This window comes from Falco punctatus (genome assembly GCF_963210335.1).
Source record: "Falco punctatus genome assembly, chromosome: 1".
Taxonomy (NCBI): Eukaryota; Metazoa; Chordata; class Aves; order Falconiformes; family Falconidae; genus Falco; species Falco punctatus.
Window position 1 is genome coordinate 69,231,279 of NC_137580.1, and position 19,117 is coordinate 69,250,395.

Here is a 19,117-nt window from a genome sequence, read left to right on the forward strand (position 1 = left end):
AACCAAAGAGGAGCTGTGATGGGCGGTGTGCCACGTTATGGTTTGATGTGGCCGGGGAATGGATGTGAGGCTGTGATTAAGGCTCTTGTGGTAGTCTGTGAGAAAATAAAAAGCTTGTGTGTGTTATCAGTGGAAGCAGCAAAGGAGTTCCATCACGTATGGAGGCATCCGCTCGTGCGTCGAACCGCTTTCGGGCTGTGATGGAATGCTCTTACAGCTAATGATTGTCTGATTTTTTTAATACAGCATTGATAGGGCTGATTTGTTGGTGAATTTTGGAAGTGAATATGCAGTTGAGCATGAGAGCTTGTATGATGACGCTAGGCGAGTGTCTCCAGCCTGAAGAAAACAGGTAAAACCTCTTGTCTGGAGAAATGATGCCATTTAATCCCAGGTTACCAAAGAGAAAATTGAGTACTATCTCACTTTGCTTACTGTAGCAAAGGAGACACTGCCTGCATCTGGAAATGTTTTGGGTGTCAGCTGGATTTTTACTCATTTTAAGAAACTCCGTTCCAGCTAAGAAGTGTGAATTGGTTTGTTCACTGGCTGTTACTGACCTTCCTCTCTGTTTACTTACGTCGCTAATGCTTTCTGTGTGTTATGGCGAGAAATCACCAGCCTATGCTTTCCTCCTGTGGAGCTGACAAGCCTTCTCTTTGTGCATGAAACCTCTCCCTTGGGCTGGTAGGGAGCAAACTGTGTGGGAAGTGCAGCTCCTGGAAGGCGGACACAGCGGCTGGGAACCGTGTGTCCCCCTGCTCCAGTGGGGTGAGCCCGGCACCCGCGGGGCTGCCGTGGGGCAGGTGGAGGCACTGGGCCATCTTGGCCTGTTTTAGGCACTGACTAAAACAAACAAACTGGCGTGCCGACTGTGTCCGGAATGAGTCAGGTCAATTTACAAGATGTCAGTTTTGGCAGCAGAGGCGTGTGCGCTTTCTTCTTGTGAGAGAGATCGGAAAAGAGCGGGACCGGCTTCTGTCTCGTGCAGCAGCTCTGGCGCTCGCTCCTGGGGTCTGCTGGCCTCCTGCCCACACTGTTACCTTAAAGTGTATCACCTTCTTCTAGACTTTCTGAATATCATTTCTTTTTATTAGTGATCCAGTCATCATGCCATCTTTCAGCCTAAGGGAATTATTCATCCCCTTTCTCATTTTCGAAATGCCTTAATTACGAACCCCCAAGGTTTGGGTGCAGCTCCCATGCCATAGTACTTGAAGGGATTGGATCGATTCGTTGTTCACCGACTTTCCTTTGAAAGCATCTGAAGTGAGGGGCTTGAATGGTCCTATTTTTTGCGCTTCTCTTAAAATGAAAGAAGTGAAAGCGTCAAAATGCATATCAATTAATTTTGACTTCTACATAGCATCTTGGTTTAGATCCCATTCCTTGCCACTCTGTGAGAAAAGCCTTTGTATTAATTTTCTTACAGGTTACAACTATTCTTTTTATAATGTTAGCTTCTGTAAGTATGGTAAACAGGCTATTGAGTTGCTAAGAAGGGAGGTAGAGATGATTGTGGGTGTGTGAATAAAGAGAGACCATAGGTAAGATTTCTGATCTTCTGGAAACGCTTTGAGTCACAAGTGCCAAGAGCTGCATTTCGGTGGCCACAGAACTGGGTAGGATATTCCCTTCCAGAGTCACGTGTGAGCTCCTGTCAATGGCCAAAATTTTTTTGTTCATTTTATGGTATTAGTATAGGCGGTCATAGTAATAAAGATCCCTGGCAGGAAAATATCACAAAGGCATATGCAGGTTTTTTTCTCTGGACTGATGGAGTGCAGTGGACAAACATACAGAGCAAGACTTCAAAACAATTTACTAGAATAATCTGCTGTCAACAGAAATAACATAATGATAAATAGAAGTCACCTAATGATTCTGATAATGGCTTTTTTTCTTTTTTTTTTTTTTTAACCCCTCCCAAAATTTCTTTGCCAGCTGATGCTGTGGAGTCAGTCAGGGGGGTGAGTCTGGTAGAAGAGTGGACAGCTCGGAGAGGGTGCTATGGCTCCTGCGAAGGTGCAGTCAGCATATGGTGAGGTTTAAAGTACTGAGACTATTGAGGGGTGAGAAAAGCGTGACTTTTAAGTAGAAGGAAGAGGTTTTGTTACTGATACATAAGAGTCTGGGTGTCCCAGACAGAAGTTACAGCCTGGGTAATGGTGCTGACAAAAGACCCTGGTTACCTCCTCTATTAGGACAAGTCTGTTCCTAACACGTTGGGCAAATAGATCTTTTCAGCACCTGAAAATGGATGCAGAGAAGCAAATCTTCAGATCCCTGGAGGAATTTGGAAGCTGCAGAAACTCATGTGGCCTTAAAGAGGATTGAGACTCTTTGCGGTCATTATGGATGTCTTGGTGGCCCCATGCCGCCTGTGGTGCCAGCTCTGAAAACCGTGCTCTGGCTGCCTGGATCGATGTCCCTGCTGTTGCTGTGGGCTCAGTTTACACCCGACCTCCTCTTGCTGGGTTCCCAGGGGTGTGCTCTGTAGGTAGCGTTGTCTGCTCTGGATTTGCATCCAGCTCTCTGCTTGTGGAGCCGATCAGATGGAGGCCTGCGGTGCGAAAGAGAAACCGAACACTCAGTAGATTACCTTGGCTGTGTAAATGATCCTCTTTGTCTCAGCCTGACTTCTACAGCTTTGCAACAGGCAACTGTAAAATTGCATCCACAGCAAGGAAGTGTTACAATCTCTCTCCTCAGACTGTCCTTCCTCTCCTCCCCCTTCTGTATTATGCCAGGATTATGCTGATGTTCACAATTTCTGCGTTTTTTTCCTTTAAGGGGGAATTTGAATGAGACAGAGCTTTTCCTCAAGATTCTTTCTCTCTCTAGCCAGTCTTTCCTCTGTCACATATGATCCATTCAGAAATCCCTGGTCCATGTCTTGCTTTGACTGGCAGCGGTTGCGAGACGGTGCTTCTTGTTCAGCATAGCTTGTGTGCATCTTGGAGTAAAAGCTATGGTGAGCCTGGCTGGAGTTCTGCAAAAATTGCTCAGTTGTACTAGCGACAAATAGGCGAGGGGGAGTGCAGTTCACCCCCTTGTGTGTCATTTCTTACACCTTCATGGTTGTTCAGCAGCGCTCTGCAGAATGGCTGTATTGTCTGGCCTTGAACTTTCCCACAAATCCTGTGTCTAGGGTAATCTGAGCGCTTTAAAACTTCATGAATTGCCTTTGGGGAAGGACCTTTGGAGAACTAGGCTGTTGTGAGAGTTTCTTGGATCTTGAAAGGGCAAGAGGGTCAGGGCAGCGCTGTCTTAAATAGCTCCACAGTCTGGGCTCAGCCTTGTTAAGCAAGGTTCTGACAAAACAATGCCTTTCATAAGCCATCTCCTAGAATCCGTACTACTGATATCCCACATCTTGCAATGTACCACAGACTATTTAATAAGCAATCAAAAATTTTATAAACATGGTCTACCTTTGTAAATCTGTAATTGGAGGAAGAATAAGAAATAAGATGTTTTAATAAGTATGGAAATAGATGTTGCTGTAGTCTACAGTTAGGTTGCACTCAAATACTTTTTTAAGTGGCTAGCTGAGTGTTGGATGTTAATGTGAGACGTTAAGAAGCTGAAGTACCTGTCTATATTCCGATAATCAGGTGGCTTTAAAAGGTTTCAAGCTGTGCACTCTGAAAACCTTGGAAGGCTCCAAGAGCTTGTAGTGTATTTGGCCATGTACTTTCTATAGACTTCAAGACGATACTTCATTCTTTCACTGAAGCGATCGTGATATGGGGGTGGGGGGGTGCTCTCTACATATACAGAGTTAAACTAAAGGAATTTGAGTATCTTCACCTCCAGTTACCTTACCTCGGGTGGACTAGAGAGTGCGTCTGAGTAGCAAATACTCTCTGCCCCAGCACCATCTGCCATCCCCAGCAGCTCTCTAGATATCACCGCTGGTTAGTTGCGACAGGGTGGTTCTTCTGCCTGCAGAGCCATAACCCAGCGGTAAGGTGCACTCCTTGGCTTTACATTTGGGGCAGTTTGCTGAAGACAGCTTGGAAAAGTTTTGCAAGACGGGCTGTTCTTTTCAGCATTTTGTGCAGCGGTTTCCGAGCAAGGCAATATATGGTTGGAAGCCTGTAGTGCTGAGGGCTCGTCCTTTTACAGTGAACTTGCTGTCCAAGACAACTAGACGCATCGTTGTTGAATTGTGTGGCACTTGTCTAGCTGAAAGTTGATTCTGACCAGTGCGGGTATTTTTAATTTATTTTTTTTTCCTTTGCAGCTAGCCAGTGCTTGATGTGGTATGATTAGAATCAGAAAAGAAATCATTTTGTATGGATTTTTTACTGGGAAAAAAGCAGTCAGCAGACTTGCATCTCTGGAGGGGGGGAGGGTATTTTATTTTTTTTTCCAGACATGACAGCATCTTTCCCATCTCTTGATGATGCAAATAGGATTTTATGGGTCATAATGCAATATTTTATTGATCATGTTATGAAAAATCAATGAAAAAGTTGCTCTGGCTGTCAATTCTGTGCTACCTACTGCGTATGCAGTGACAGGTTTGACTGCTCACCATTGTGACTGAGAAGAGAATACCTTGGGGTGCCCAATTATAGCAGCAGTGAGAGGAAATTCAGAAGAGTAATTTTGGCTTCCTTCATCGCCTTTATGTTGGCCTCTGAACGAGTGGCCGTTCCACTCCTTTCAGATTTCACAGCAGCAAGAGCACTAATGGCAACTCTGTGCAATTTTGACTTCTCATGTCCATGAGATTGAATCAATGCTTTTCCTTCCACATTTAGTAAAACAATTTTACACGCACTCTGAGCAGCTATTCTTGTCTATACTTGCTTTGAGATGGGCTAGATGAACTGGAAGATTTTATAGAAAGCTGTCTCTTTCATTCTTTCTCCCCCAATCCCCCCCCACACCCACACCCCCTTTATTTTTTTTTTATAAACTGCAGATTGACAATGGAACAATTCTCTAAAGGAGGTATTTTAAAGGCAAAGATGAGGAAAGGCTGAATGTTTTATTAGGACTTATCTCGTAAGGGGTGGAGTTTAAAGCAGGAAAGAAGAAAGTTAACATAAACAGAAAAAAAGCAATTGAGCTCTCCCAGTTCAAAGATATGGACTTCAGGTGCCATTACTATAGTATCTGGACACTTAAATTGTTAATGCATTTATTGCTGTAACGTTCCCATGTGGTTTGGAGCAGACTGTTTTGCAAGGGAAGTGTGACCAAGAAACCCACCTGAAGCAGGTTCTAAGCAGAGGTTTGAGGCTGAAATCCATGGAACTGTAGTCTCTATATTTCTGGTTCAGTCACTACTTAGCCCTGGAGGTGATGTATCTCCCTGACATCTGTGAACAGCTGGATTTTGCTTTCATACTCACCCAGCACTGCTCAGAATGGGAGTCCCACAGCATAGCTCGTAGGGAAGCATGACCTGACCCCAAAACGAAGTGTTCCTCTGCCTAAGTTCTGATCAAAGTGGACTCATTGCCCAGGGGAGCCGAGCTCCTGACGAGCATCCTGCTTCTGTTTTGGCTGCTTTTAAAGCATAGCTGGGTAAGGAGAGAGCCTACTGGGGAAGGTGTCTGCCTGTGAAGAGGAAGGCAGGGGTCAAGTGCTATCTCTCAGTGCTATCTTTTAATGTGCCATTTAATATTAACATCACATCCATAAGCAGAAATGAGAACAGGCAGCAGAGCTCTCTGTTCCCATACTACAAAGTCATGCTTCCCCTTAGGCAGAGTTCTCTCCCTCTGGCCCAGCAAATACTTTATTATAATTTGGGTTGAGTGACAGGAGGAATGTCCTTCCTCGAGGAGGGGCACATCTTGGACCAAGGCTCCCGCCCCCTCCCCTGTGCTGAAGGCTTGAATCTCTTCTGCCAGCCGTTTAAAAATGGTGACTGTGCTTCCTAACAGGAGCCCAGCTGCATTCCCGCGTGCAGGTAGCAAGGGATCTCTTTCCAGCCTCTGTGGCAAAAGGTCACGTGTAAGGTATCACCTCTCCTCTTAACTATAATTGATTGATCAGAGTTAACTGAACAAGCAAGAACTTTGTTTGCTCTTTGCCAGGAGCTTTTGGGAATACTCATCAGCAACCGGGCCCTCCGTGGACCGGATGGTGCCCGCTCACCGCTCAGTCTGTGCTCTAGAGACAAGTGGGCAGACATCAAACAGGCAGCGAATCTCTCCGGTTTGCTTTTGTCAGCACCGGTCTAACACGTAACCCCCCTGAAAGAGGGCAGTGGCTTTCCTAGATGGACAGTCCATACATTCCACTGTGGAGATCTACCTACAGAGAAATCTAACAGCCATGTGTAACTGGTGACTATCAACTAGCAGCAAACTACTTTCTTAGGAAGAAAACGGCTGCTAATGTTCCCAGTTAGTTGCGTCAGCTATACCTGACTATATGTATACTTAGCTGTGTATTTGAGTAGTTCTGTAGTGCCTTGCTACAAATGCATGAAGAGAGCACACACAGGAACGCTTGTTGGATTCACAGAAACTTGCCAGGTCCTCTTCAGACTTTGTGAGGATTTCTTCTGTGCACTTAAAATATGGATGGGTTTAGGGGTCTAAGTATGTGTAAGCAAGCTGCTTGCCTGCCTTTCCCAAGGAAGCAGCTGCCTCTGCGAATGTGGTGGAGGAGGAGGAGGAGGAAGAGGAGGCAGCACTTCTTTCTTCACGTAACAGGCACAGCTGCAGGAGCTCTGAAACCTCATGGCTACACTTGAGCTGGTTTCCTTGACAAAAGTGCATTTGGTTTTTAATTGATTTAACCTGGAAACCTGTGCTGGGGCTAGGAATCCTGCGTCGCAAATCCTTCTGTAAAATGTGAGCGTGTTGCTGCTGTGAAAATTACCAAGACAGATCTAAAACGTTCCCCGAGTCCTCTTGGTAGTCCTGTGAGAGAGGCTTACCCTTGTCGCCTTGTGTGTCAGGGATTTGCACCTGGCAATTTGAGTGTCGTGGGAGCTGTCAGACCCTCTTCTCCTCCTTGTACTGCTCTGGTGTGGCTGGTGTCACCTGGCACCTCCTAGCAGCGTCATTGTCCTCACACAGATGAGTGTCCCCTGTGTTACCATTGGATCAGCTGGTATTTGTTGCCTGGGGTTTTGGACAGGAGGAGCCCAGGGTGTCCCCTGCAAGGCATGTGTGTTGTGCCACAGCCTGGGTCCCTGCCTTCCGCGGCTCGCCTCAGGGTGCCACAGCAACCTGGGTCAAGGTGGAAACAGGCTCCTCTTGTTTGCATCCTGTGTCAGCGACGCTGGGTTGCTTTGATGCAAACATTTTTGTCTTAATTGCTGGGAGAATAAATGCCTGCAAACTGCAGCCCTCTGACACAATGCGTGCTTGCTTCTGGTACGGAGGGTGTTAACAGCAGAGAGACAAACAGAGATTTGCCAGGGTTACTGATTCTAAGACTGTATAAATTCTTGAAGAGCAGGCAAGCCTGAGGTTTTAAATTTCTGCCTTGTACGGTCCCTTCCAGCACCCTGTCCTGCCGCAGGGAGGCTGTGGAGATGCCGCGAAGGTTCGGATGCAGATCCCATGTGCAGAGTCTGGGTGTCTTAACCAGGGCCTGAACTGAAGCACTGTCAGGCAAAACAAATGTGCTGGGGGTGGTGGTGGGGGAGGGAACAGCTAATAGATGTTTTCCCCTTGCTTGACATCTGTCACCTCCCCCCATGCCAACCCTTCCTCTGTTTATAGCAAACCATTTGCTCCCATTAATTAGAACTGGACTCCTGCCATCTGACCGGCTTTATGCCTGTACAAATGTCAGCAGCACCAGGACTACACAGGTGGGGAGAAGGGCTGGTCGGAGGAGATCTGTTGCATCTGTTTGGGGAAGGATAGATGGGGGAAAATGCCACCGCCCTTCCAAATCAGGCCCATTAGCTACAACAATAATTGAAACGTGGACTGGGAGCCCCAGGATGCCACTTTCCCCGTCCCTTTTCAGAGCAGACTGCACTTTAAGCCATCCCCTCCAGTTAAATCCCTTTACCAAAGTGGTCTGTACGAAGGCTTACATACAAGAAGATAATGGTGCTGTCATTTTTACAAATAATCACAACAGGAGCAGAAAAAGAAGAGGAAGATGATTACGCCTGAAAATCCAATGAGGTTCCAGTCACTAATGCAGTGGAAGCTAAATGGAACCTCAATCCCAAGCTGCTCCTGCCAGGCATGGGGCTGGCTCTTCTGCGACGATTTAGGAGTGTACAGCTGTGTTGCCATGACATTAGGAGGAAATGTGCTTACCCTGGGATGGTTTTCCTTGTGTCAAATACTACGAAGACGAAGTATTTAATGTGCTAGTTGAAGCAAATCCTGAGTGGGAGAAACAGGTTTAATTGATTAGCTTGTCTGGGTGGTAGAAGAAAAAACCAAATCTGCAACCCCCCTCGTGGCCTACTCCAGCAGCCAGTGCTGTGTTTGTGGGGACTATGAATCAAGAGAGTGGCACTGTTGTTACACTGATGATTAAACCCCATCTTCAAAGGCAGTGGAGCAGCAGGCTCTTCTTCCCCCCACTCCTTCCTATCACGATTTGGAGTAGATTTTTACATGACGTGGGAAGGATGGGGGCTGATGTGATGTGCCTGTGTGTATCCTGGAGTATTTTAAGCTCTTTACATCCTGTAAGATGGTGCCCTGGAATCTGTTTGGGCAAGGAGGACCTGGATGTCAAGGCTGTGAGCGCTCAAACCATGGAATTAGTGGCAAGATGTTCTGGGGGAGAAAGAGTGGTGCCTTGTTCCTGCATCTGAAAGAAAGAGGTGCAGGCTCCAAATCTGGAGGGAGGGAGACCTTTAATAGACCTTGTCCTCCTCCTTCTCACTTTCTTACCCCAGTATAAGGTTTTTCTTCCCTCTAAACACAAGTATTTTTGTTTTTCTTTAAATCAGCAACACTTCCTGTGCTAACCTCATGCCCATCAGCGATTCCCTTTGCTGGTTAGAGGTGGGGCAGCTAAAACATGGAGCTGACTGACTTATTTGTAAGTTCTGCAAGAATCCCTCATGGTACAGTATTTGCATTAATTAAATGAACTTAGGGAATCATTTACAGGTCAAAGTAAAGGGACCCACTTAATACATAAACTTAGCTGAAAAATGAAATGGCTCACACAGAGTGATGGAGGAAGAGCTGTCACTGTGGCTCTATAGGGTGGTGGGGGTAAAACTGTCAGTCCTCTGAGACAAAATGTTCCTTCACTGAGTGCCTCAAAATTACTAGTTGTGTCTGCATTAGGTAAACATAGTTGAGTGTAACAGAAACTTGACAGATGCATGTTTTTCAGGGAAAAAAGAAGGTTACTATGTCAGTTAAATAGCAGAGTATTAATTTACTGCTGAGATGATGGTATCTACCAATTTTAATCTTTGTGCTGCTGGACTATCAGCAAGATTCACTGAGTTAGGCATGAGGCTTGTCATGCGAGTGCAGAAGTAACGGAGAGCCCTGCCTTGCAGCTCTGCTGGCAGGCACGGTGCCCTGCTGTTCCGAACAGGCTACAGGCAGGAGAAGGTGTGTTTCTATAAGCTCTGTTTTGCAGCTAGGTGTAAACCACAGGTTGACATTTAAATCAAAGGTCTTGTTCCCCTGCTTTGAGTCTTACTTGAGTGAAAGGATTTGAGTTGGTTTTTTTTTTTTTTAAAATTTCCAAATTCGTATTTGAAAGTAGCGGTGAAAATGTGTATACGGAGAAACCACCATTACCCACCACTTCTTAATGCCTGCTGTGCCTTCTGTAAGGCATCTTTCCAAAAATACATTCTTATGTTTAAGTGTGTTTTTTTTTTTCCTTTTCCCCACCCTTCCGTGCTGATACTTTTCTGTATCTTTGAGCACAATCACCTGTCACTCTTAAAGTTTGCCTGTGTTTTTTTTTTTTTTTTCCCCCTGGTTTGGTTGGTCATCACAGGCTTTTCAGTCGTTCCCATAAAAAAGTGGCATCGCCCTCTCTGTGAGATGTCGAAAGGCAGAAAACGACGGGACAGGTGGGTAAGAGGAGAGGCAAGGCAAGGCAGAAGCTACCCCTGGGGGCCGGATGCTCTGCTGGGCACCCCCAGTGGCAACTGATTTATCAGGGCAAGCAGCCTGTGGTTGGGGCACCGAGGGCGAGCGGTGCCTTGGTCACAGCCACCTGAGGCACACGAGCAAACCGCCCTTGCCTCGGGGACAGCCCAGCAGGTAGGTTTGGCCTTGGCCTTGGCTGGGAGCGGTTGTGCCAAGGCTAGTGGCACCTCTGAAGCAAGGTCTGTCAAAGTGCGCTGGGGAGGGAGCTGCTTACGTTGAAAGGCAGCCAGTGGGGATGTTCGTTAGCGGCAGGGGTTTATGCGGGGAAGGCTAAAGGGGTGACAGACCTTTGTTAAAGCTGTGCATCTGTCGGTTCCAGCTGTCTGACACATTAAAGTGCACCTGCGCACAGAAAAGAGCAACACTTGACTGCTGCAGCCCGCCTCGAGGCATTCCCAGCTGGGAATACGCTGAGAGCCAGGGGTGAACGTTACAGATTTTTTGAGTTTTAAATCACTGTTCCCCAAGACGCATAGCTGTATGAATGTAGAGGGTGTAGGGAGGCTCCCCTGAGGTGTATGACACCGAGGGATGGGGTAAGCAGGGCTGACGACAAACTTGGGGTCTTCAAAAAGAAAGCTTGAAAAGCTTTCAAGTACCAATCGTTACAGAAACATTTTGCAGCTGTGGAGAGAGCACTTTCTGTCTGTTAACACAGAAAAGATGATTTCAGGGTTCTGTCCTGATACCCCTTGAAGTTAAAAGAAGGGACCATGAAAACAAGCTTTTGTCTGCAAGAACGTATGTCCTGGTAGCAAATCAGAGAGGCTTTCTTGTTGCTTCTGCTTTTCTCTAGATTATGTGTGATTTCGATTATACATGAGGGTTTGGGCTTTTATTTTTTTTAATCATAGAATCATTTAGGTTGGAAAAGACCTTTAAGATCATTGAGTTCAACCACAAACCTAACGTTGCCAAGTCCACCACTAAACTATGTCCCTAAGTGCCACGTCTACATGTCTTTTAAATACCACCAGGGATGGTGACTCAACCACTTCCCTGGGCAGCCTGTTCCAATGCTAGACAACCCTTCTGATGGAGAAATTTTTCCTAATGTCCAATCTAAACCTTTTCCTGGTGCAATAATACTATCTGTTGGAGTATCCCACTGTTTGGGAGTAATTTGAAATCAACTGAAAAATGCATAAACAGATAAATACCCCCCCAAAAACAATGAACCCCTAGAGCGTCCCTCTTGTCCTGCCTCTGCCAGGTGTGTGTTTCTGGCTGTTACTCAAGCAGTGAGGAAATTCCAACAGTGAATATGCCATATTCATCTGTGTCCACAAACACTAGCAGGAAAACAGCAGTGATGCTCTGCACCCTTCTCCTGCCCATAAAAATGCCACCCGCCTTCACTTTAAACACAGGTTTTATTGAGCAGTAGCCTGGGCTTTGTAGCTGGCATCCCAGCCCATTAGAAGCAAGAGTCAAAGGAGTCAAAGCAGAATTAGGAATAAATATGATGTCTAGATCTCCTGTTTTGAAGTTCCTAGCGATGCATTTCATTTGAGTGTGATGAAGTCAGGGAAGATGGAGGTGGGCTAAACCCGTGTGGGTGTGTGGGCCTGCTTCGTTGAAAAGTTTGGGTTGTGCTCGTATGTCAGTCGATCCAACTGATTTCTAAGCTGCTGAAGTATGCGACTTCCTCTGTTTCTCATAACAGTTTTAACTCTAAGTTCCCCAAGCTAGCAGTTTTCCTGGCCCCCTAACCATCGCCCAGTTCTCCTGGGGCTCTTGACCCGCAGCTGGTACTAGGGGCCATGTTTCACTGTGCTGGCTTTTCTGTCAGCTGATAAAAATGGCAAGGAAAGACAAGGTTCTGCAAGACAGACTTAGAGTGCATTAAATAAATATAAATTTTATTAAAAACACCCACATCTCAGCGTTATCAGGAATGATATAATAATAAACAGCTTTCAAATAACCTGCATTACATTACAATACTTACAGTATTTATAACCATCCTCAGATTCTTTTTATAGACATACCAAACATTTCATGAAAATGAATGAAACTGAAGTAAAAAAAAAAAATAAAAATAGAACATAAGCATAGAAAATGCACACAGAAGTTCATTACCTTAGTGTCAAACTGCTAAAGTTTCCTACACAAGTTAACCACCAGCTTTAGAAGTGAACTTTATACCACTGTGCGTCAATCAAGATGAAAAATTCATTCAAGTAAAGTTGACACCACTCAGAAGCATCTTCAAGTATGGCTATAGTCAACCTGATAATCCTATACAAGCAATTTTATGTCTGCTTTGTCATTCGTTCCAACGGAGGCAGGGTTCTGTACACCAAAAATTACAGTTCGGGTATTTACAATACAAAACTGATTCACCAGCTAAGCTTCCTGCTCCTGCTGCCAGCAGTTTGGCAAATGACGGTGCATGGCATATTAACCAAACATCTACTGTGGATTACATGATTAATATAGGAATTAAAAAAAAAATCACCGAAAAAATGAAGATTTATAATGATTTAATTAATCTGACATATAACCATCTTTTTTTTTTTTTTAAAGGCGAAACTTTTGTTTCAATGCAGTGGGTAAAGTCACAGACTGAAAATTAAAACCCTAAATTGCCATAATAAATATTTGACCATTAAACCCAAAGGCCTCCTTTGATTTACTCGAGTTAGGTTGTGATTCTGTTAGACAAAATTTCTTTTGACCAAACTTAATCTTACAGTATATTGCACAAGATACATCTGGGACATGGAGGTTTGTATGTTTAGGGAAGCCCTTGTACAGACTGTACCTTTTTTATATTTTATTTTATTCATTACAGTATCCAAGAAGCCTTGTTTAGAGAGTGACTTGAACAACTCTAGCAAACAGTCACTTGCCAAACCCCTGCCTTACGTTTTTCCCTTTAATCAGCTCAGTGCATTCTACTTTCTTTTTGTTTATTTGAAACAGGCAAAACATTCTAAATCTCTTAAACACTTTCATGACAATAAAAAGCTAATGAATTTACAAAATTAGTTTTAGTTACACCAATACATGTACAGAAAAATCAGAGAAGGGATTCAAAAGAAAAGCATTAAATCCCTGAAAAAAACCCAAAACAAAACAAAAAAACCAAGAATAATATATTTAACCTACATCAGCTTTACATACACACAGGTGACACGTTGGCATAGGAGAACATGAGCTGAAATATCCCTGAATTTTTAGGAAAAAAAAAAAAAAAAGTTGAAGTTCAAGTTATACTTGCTAAAATGTCAAGTATTGAGAGATTTTTTTTTTATATTTTTTTGTTTGTTTTTTTTTTTTCAAAGGCTATTGGGGGGAAAAGATGGTATACAATATATAAACTTTCATACTCAGTTCAATATCCTATTGCCAAACTAGTGTTGAGGTATATGACAATTAGGAACATCACTCAAACCTTTTAATGTATTTTTTTAGCTCACATTATGATATATTTGTAGCAGGCTGAGTAGCACCATGATGTGAATTCAGCTCAAAACCCAAATATATATAGATTTAATATTTTTACAGTACTAAAATACTAAAGCATTGCGTTAAAAAAAGTTTTGTTTACAATTTAATTTACTATACAACTCTCCTGCTTTTTTTTTAATAGAAATTAATGATTTAAAACCACCACAGCAAGCCAGCTGCCTATTTTTTTTTTTTCTATTTAATCAACGGAATCACACAGAACTAACCCTGTTTCATTCATCTTGTGTAGGCATCAGTCTGCTCAATCTTCCTGGAAAAGAGGACACTTGCACCGAGAAATGACTTACACCACAATGTACATAATTATCAACACAAAAGCAGTCTGCCATTCAATATTTGAAGAGCATACAGGTCTTTAAAAACAGCAGAAGCTCAAGCTAATTAGTTGAAGTCTGTTACATGCTGCTAATTATTACCTGTGGTTAATATAAAATTCTTTCCTTAAAACTGTACATATTTGAGCAATGAACTTGTCATAATAATTGTAGAAAACAGTTTACAGTATAGCTGTGTGAGATGAGCACCAGAAAAACATGTGTTTTGTGTACTAAAGTATTCCCTTATATCCAGTAAGCCCCATTTTTACCATAACTGACTGTATTAAAAATGGATATGTAGCCCACTAGCAGATGCATGGCTAAAACAAAAGTATTTAAAAGCTTTTTTTAGTTTAAAAAAATTATCTTTGCATTTTAAAATCAAAGTAAACTTTTTTTTTTTTAATGTCTTAGTACCTTAGCATTGTTCAAGTTGCCAAGATTAGGTAGACAAAGTGCTTTTGAAACACTATTTAAAAAAAAATATCTCTATATCTATTTTATTGTCCTTTTCTAGGACTTGACTGGATGAGCAAAATCCAGAGGTCTTTGTAATTCCCATATGTTAAAAAGTAAGCTTATTTTAACACCAGGTAAATTCAATACATACATGAATGAAAAGGTCCTCCTGTTGTCGAAGAACAATTGACTACATCATTGACATTTTGTTATAAAGGCATTAACTGTTGGACTGTTAAAATAAAGACACCATTCTCTTAGATAGCACCATGGTTTTAGAATATCCAAACAAATTCAGTGTTTTGCTGTCTATTCATTATGTATTATACTTATCTACTTTGTTAAATAAAATCAAGAGACTAATAAGATTACAGTAAAAACTGCATGTTAAAAAGCCATATTTCCAGTATTTCAGTACATCATAGATTCAGCACCAGATGTTATTTTAAGATTCCTGCAGTTGTAATACTACAGTATTATTTTTTTAGGGTTTTTTTTGCTCCTGTTCCATGACTATGCAAACTTGATGACATTAAAAGTGGCCACAGATGTGCAAAACTGTAAGAAAAAAAAATAATCCATTTGCAGATTACCTCTTTCAGTAATGGAGCCAGTGTTTTCAAATGTAAATTGTGAAACACTTTTTTTGTTTTGTTTTTGTTTTTGCATAGGATGCTTTGGTCTTGTTTCCTACATGCCATCTGTGACCACTTAAAAATCAGTGGAAAGTAAGTGCGCTAGTGAGATTACCTCTTTCTGCTGGTGTGCTGAGGCTTTTTCCACTGACGAGTTTCGTAAAAACACTGTTTTCTTCTCCACCCTTGCCTTCCCCAAAAACTAAAGAAGAACTATCCTACTGACAAGGTGTTTTTTTCAAATGAGGTAACCAACAAAGGTGTGAAGTTAGATATATCGGTTGTAAGGCCCTGTAACCCGTGTAAAGGCATATGGAGATGTAGTTACTGTGGAGTCCGTGGTGACCGACAGTGTCCTTTGTGCAAGAGACTTGATGAAGCGCACATACGTTGGCTCAGAGGGTTCGTGTGGCTCAGCAGGCTCCCGCTTCGCTTTCTTGCCGTAGGATTTCTGAGGCACGTAGTCTGGACCATACTTTTCACATTCCTCTTCTTTCTCTCTTGCCTTCTCAGCCATCTTTGCCTCCCACAGAGCCAGACCATGTTTTGGCTCGTTCATACTCTTGTGCTGGTAAAAGACAAGGGATATTCTGGTGGGGTGGTTCCTGTTGGGGTTTTTTAAGGGAGTCGTTGCATGGAGCTCACGTTTTGCACACTCTATGAGAATTGACCCATGAGATGGAGCAACTGCTACTCCTCCAATTTCTGGATCCAGAAAGCTCTGTTCACTATCTGACCAGACATCATCAGGATCCTCTGCTTTTTCTGGATTTAGCACTTCAGTTTTATCTAAACCACCCTGGGGAGTAGTCCTATCATGATTTTGACCTGGAAGCATGTTAGACAAACCGTTAACTGCATGTGAAATCATTTCACTCTCCTTATTTTGGAGGTGCAGTGAATTAGGAGGACCACTAAAAATACTTGGAGCAGAATGGTAATCATGTGCTAAGTGTGGAGGGGGTTGCACGTGATGATGTTCACTGGTTTTACTTGTGGAGGCATAATCCATGCTTGGATTACTCAGATTGGATTTTAACCTTGAAGCAACCTCCATAAAATGGCCGTCAGCCTCATGGGTGGAGTAAGAGGAGAAAGACCCTACGTGGTGTACATTTGGTCTAATGGTGCAATTACTGAAGGAGTCTACCTGCATATTTTGGTTTCCATAATTCAAGTACTTGGGACCAAAACTCTGGTTATTCCCAAACCTGTGCTGGTATAATGTTTGAATGGGTGGTAGGCTTAGTTTAGACATATGCTCTTGACTCTGGCAACTATACAGGTCCACGTGCTGATGCTGGGAAGGGTAGGAGCCCAAGTAAGAGGGGCAGTTGTCCATAGGTATGTTTCCATTGCATTGGTAGGGTGGATATTGGTTATTTTGACTTAATGATCCTGAATAAGGGTTCATGGGACTGGAAGAATTCAAATATGACCCCACAGGCTGTGATGAGGTTGTGTAGAGGTTCATGGGACTGGACCCTCCATAGGGATCTGAAGTGTATGAAGAGCTTGGATAAGCACTGGCTGGATTAGGCAACCTTACATAGAGATTTGCAGAACCTGAACCCGAGTAAGAGTTAACGGGATTTGACTGAGGGTTAGGGAGAGTGCGCTGTGGATGCTGCTGCTGCTGTTGTTGTGTGGCTGGTCCTGAAAGACGTAAAAGATCTGTAGATGTGAAAAGAAAAAAAACACACAACAAACAAGCTTTTTCTAAAAAAAAAACCACACCAAACCAACAAACTGCATACTTTATAGACTTTTCATGATACATATCGTTAAAATTTCTAAGAAAAGTGTATCACATGATACATTAACAGAGGTTCCCTTTCTCATATCTCAAATACCATCCTTGAAGATGCTGAATAAATACTAGGGCTACTCATCCATTTTGGCACATATCCAGTGAGATCAGATGCTAGTGGCAATGGGGAAAAAGAAGACAGTGCAATCTGTTCAGAGTCACATGAACAAAATCCAAAGAGTTGAATCATCATTTAAGTAGCCCATGAAACGCAGCATCAAAGCGCTCCCAAACAGCCATGCACAAGGTGACCTTCTTTTCCCCAAGAATAAATAATTCTTCTCATCTATATTAATAGAACTCTCTCAAAAAAGTTTCCCTAGCTTTATGCAGAAAACCAACAGTGACATTCACTGATAGAACAGTTCAGTAACAAGTGAGATTAACTGAAGACATATGAGCAAAACCATCATTCACTAAAGTGAAATGGCATTGTTTAATGGTTACAACCCTAGCCTGTGGGGTCATGGGACAGCTGACTTCTATTCATAGGCATTTCAGTGACCTTCTGGGTGCCCTTGGGTATATGGCTCTTTTCCTCTCTAAGAAACTTGCTGTAACAATAAAAGAGTCACGATGAACTCCTTTACTCAGGACTCTCAAATCTACTGATCAAAGCTGCGAGGGCTTGTTAAGTGGATTTTTAAACTCTTACTCTGCTATGGAAAAACCTGTTCTACTTTTGGTCTTGAAGCAGAGTGCGAATGGTGGTAACAATGTTAGGCTTGAATCCCCCTCAAATTAGGAGGTTCTCTGTAACAGTGGCAAACAGTGAGTGATGTGTAGGTCATTCTTTCTTTGGCAGCAGCATCCCACACTTGTCTTCATGGTTTCTAGCACTACTAGTCTTTTAAAGGTACTTTACATTACACTGGATGGCAAGCAGAGTTTGCAAAAGCACCAGATTTCTATCAGAAATACACAATATTGATATTTACTTTCAAGAATTCTCTTTCCTTTTTACTTTAAAATGTTCTTGGGCTGAGAATAATGGTTTTCTTGAGACTCATTATAAATGTCCCTGATTTCTAGGAAGCTTACCACTGTTGATAAAGATCCCCATCAGATTCACGTGTTTACCTGCTAGCTGCTTTGCATGACCTGCCGCCTCAGAGTTGCCTTGCTTGTTGCGTGCTGCAGCAGTCTTATCTCTTTCAGCTTTGCTAGACCCATTCTCCAAAGAGGAAAGTTTTTCTGCAGCTGCTTTCTTTGCTTCTAGCTTCCTTTGCCGACACGTCTTAACGGGCTCTGCTAACATCCTTACTTTTCGGCGAAAGGAGGTAAGGACCTGGATGCTGCCATTCCTCTTCTTCTCCTCCTGGCCTTCAGTGCTTCCGAACTCATCCACATCAGAGACTTTGTATAACGGGAGCACGTGGAGCTGCTCGTCTTCTGGTGTTTGGCCAATTTCACGATTGTCTTCTCTAGTTAGTGTGCAAACCTGTTGGAAAATTGTGTTAGAGTAACTTTCTCAAACCAGTCTGAGAAGAAGAGATCTGAAATACTAGCCTGTGCGTTTGACCCTGCCCTGCCACTGTCCGCGTCAGCATCTGGCAAGCCATTTGTAAGTTTCTGTGCAATTTATGCATGTCACAACAAGCCTGCAATTTCATTTCTTCCATTGCTCTGTTGGACAACGTTAATAGAAACAGAAGGTATACGTAGCTATTTCTTGTACTTGTGGTGAACTGGACAGTATAGTTAGGGATTACCCTAATGTGAAATAAACTGTGATGCATCGTACCATGGCTAGAGAGCTAAAACAGTGGAACCTGGGACTCTGCACTTGCTGAAGATTTTTTCACTATAATATGTTAGCTAGCTACCTATTACAAATACTGTGCAATGTAACATACTGCCATTGTATCTCACACCCCCTTACAATGGCAACTTCCAGAACTTTGCAAAGGAGCAAGTCACTGTAATTTAATAAGATTTAAGGAAGTTCCTGTTGTGTCATGCAGCATGCTAATTGTATTAGCTCCAGCTAAAACAGGTATTGGGAGGATCTCAGTGGAAAAAGATGCTGACACAGACATATTCTGTAGCAAAACCATTGCATCAGCCAGTTTTTAGGAAGAAAGCTCAGCTAGAAATACATATTGTATTGGTGGTGGTGGACTTGACAATTAAGTCAGACGCTGGAAACTGGAAAAATTCAGTTAGAAGTAAAATGTACGTAGTCTCTTTTGTCGTAATTACAATTATTCTTTCTCATGTTTACCCCAAATGTATTGTCACAGAGAGAGTCAGAGATAAACCAATACTCAATGAAAACCAGTGCATTTTTCTGGTATCTTCTGCAGAACCTTTGCTGTACATGCTAGAGACCAGAACTGA

The 19,117-nt window shown here is 43.0% G+C and overlaps 1 protein-coding gene across 1 annotated transcript in view; it reads right to left on the reverse strand.

Annotated features, from left to right (window-relative positions):
• Positions 1–11,920: 11,920 nt before the first annotated feature.
• The window catches only part of TET2 (tet methylcytosine dioxygenase 2), a 79,525-nt gene continuing 72,328 nt past the window's right edge, over positions 11,921–19,117 (reverse strand). The window contains exons 9-10 of the mRNA XM_080379700.1: positions 17,858–18,218; positions 11,921–16,641 (exon numbers count right to left, since the gene is read on the reverse strand). Coding sequence (XP_080235826.1) covers positions 15,236–16,641; positions 17,858–18,218 — 1,767 coding nt within the window. The 3' untranslated portion in view covers positions 11,921–15,235. The remainder of the gene's footprint in view (positions 16,642–17,857; positions 18,219–19,117) is intronic.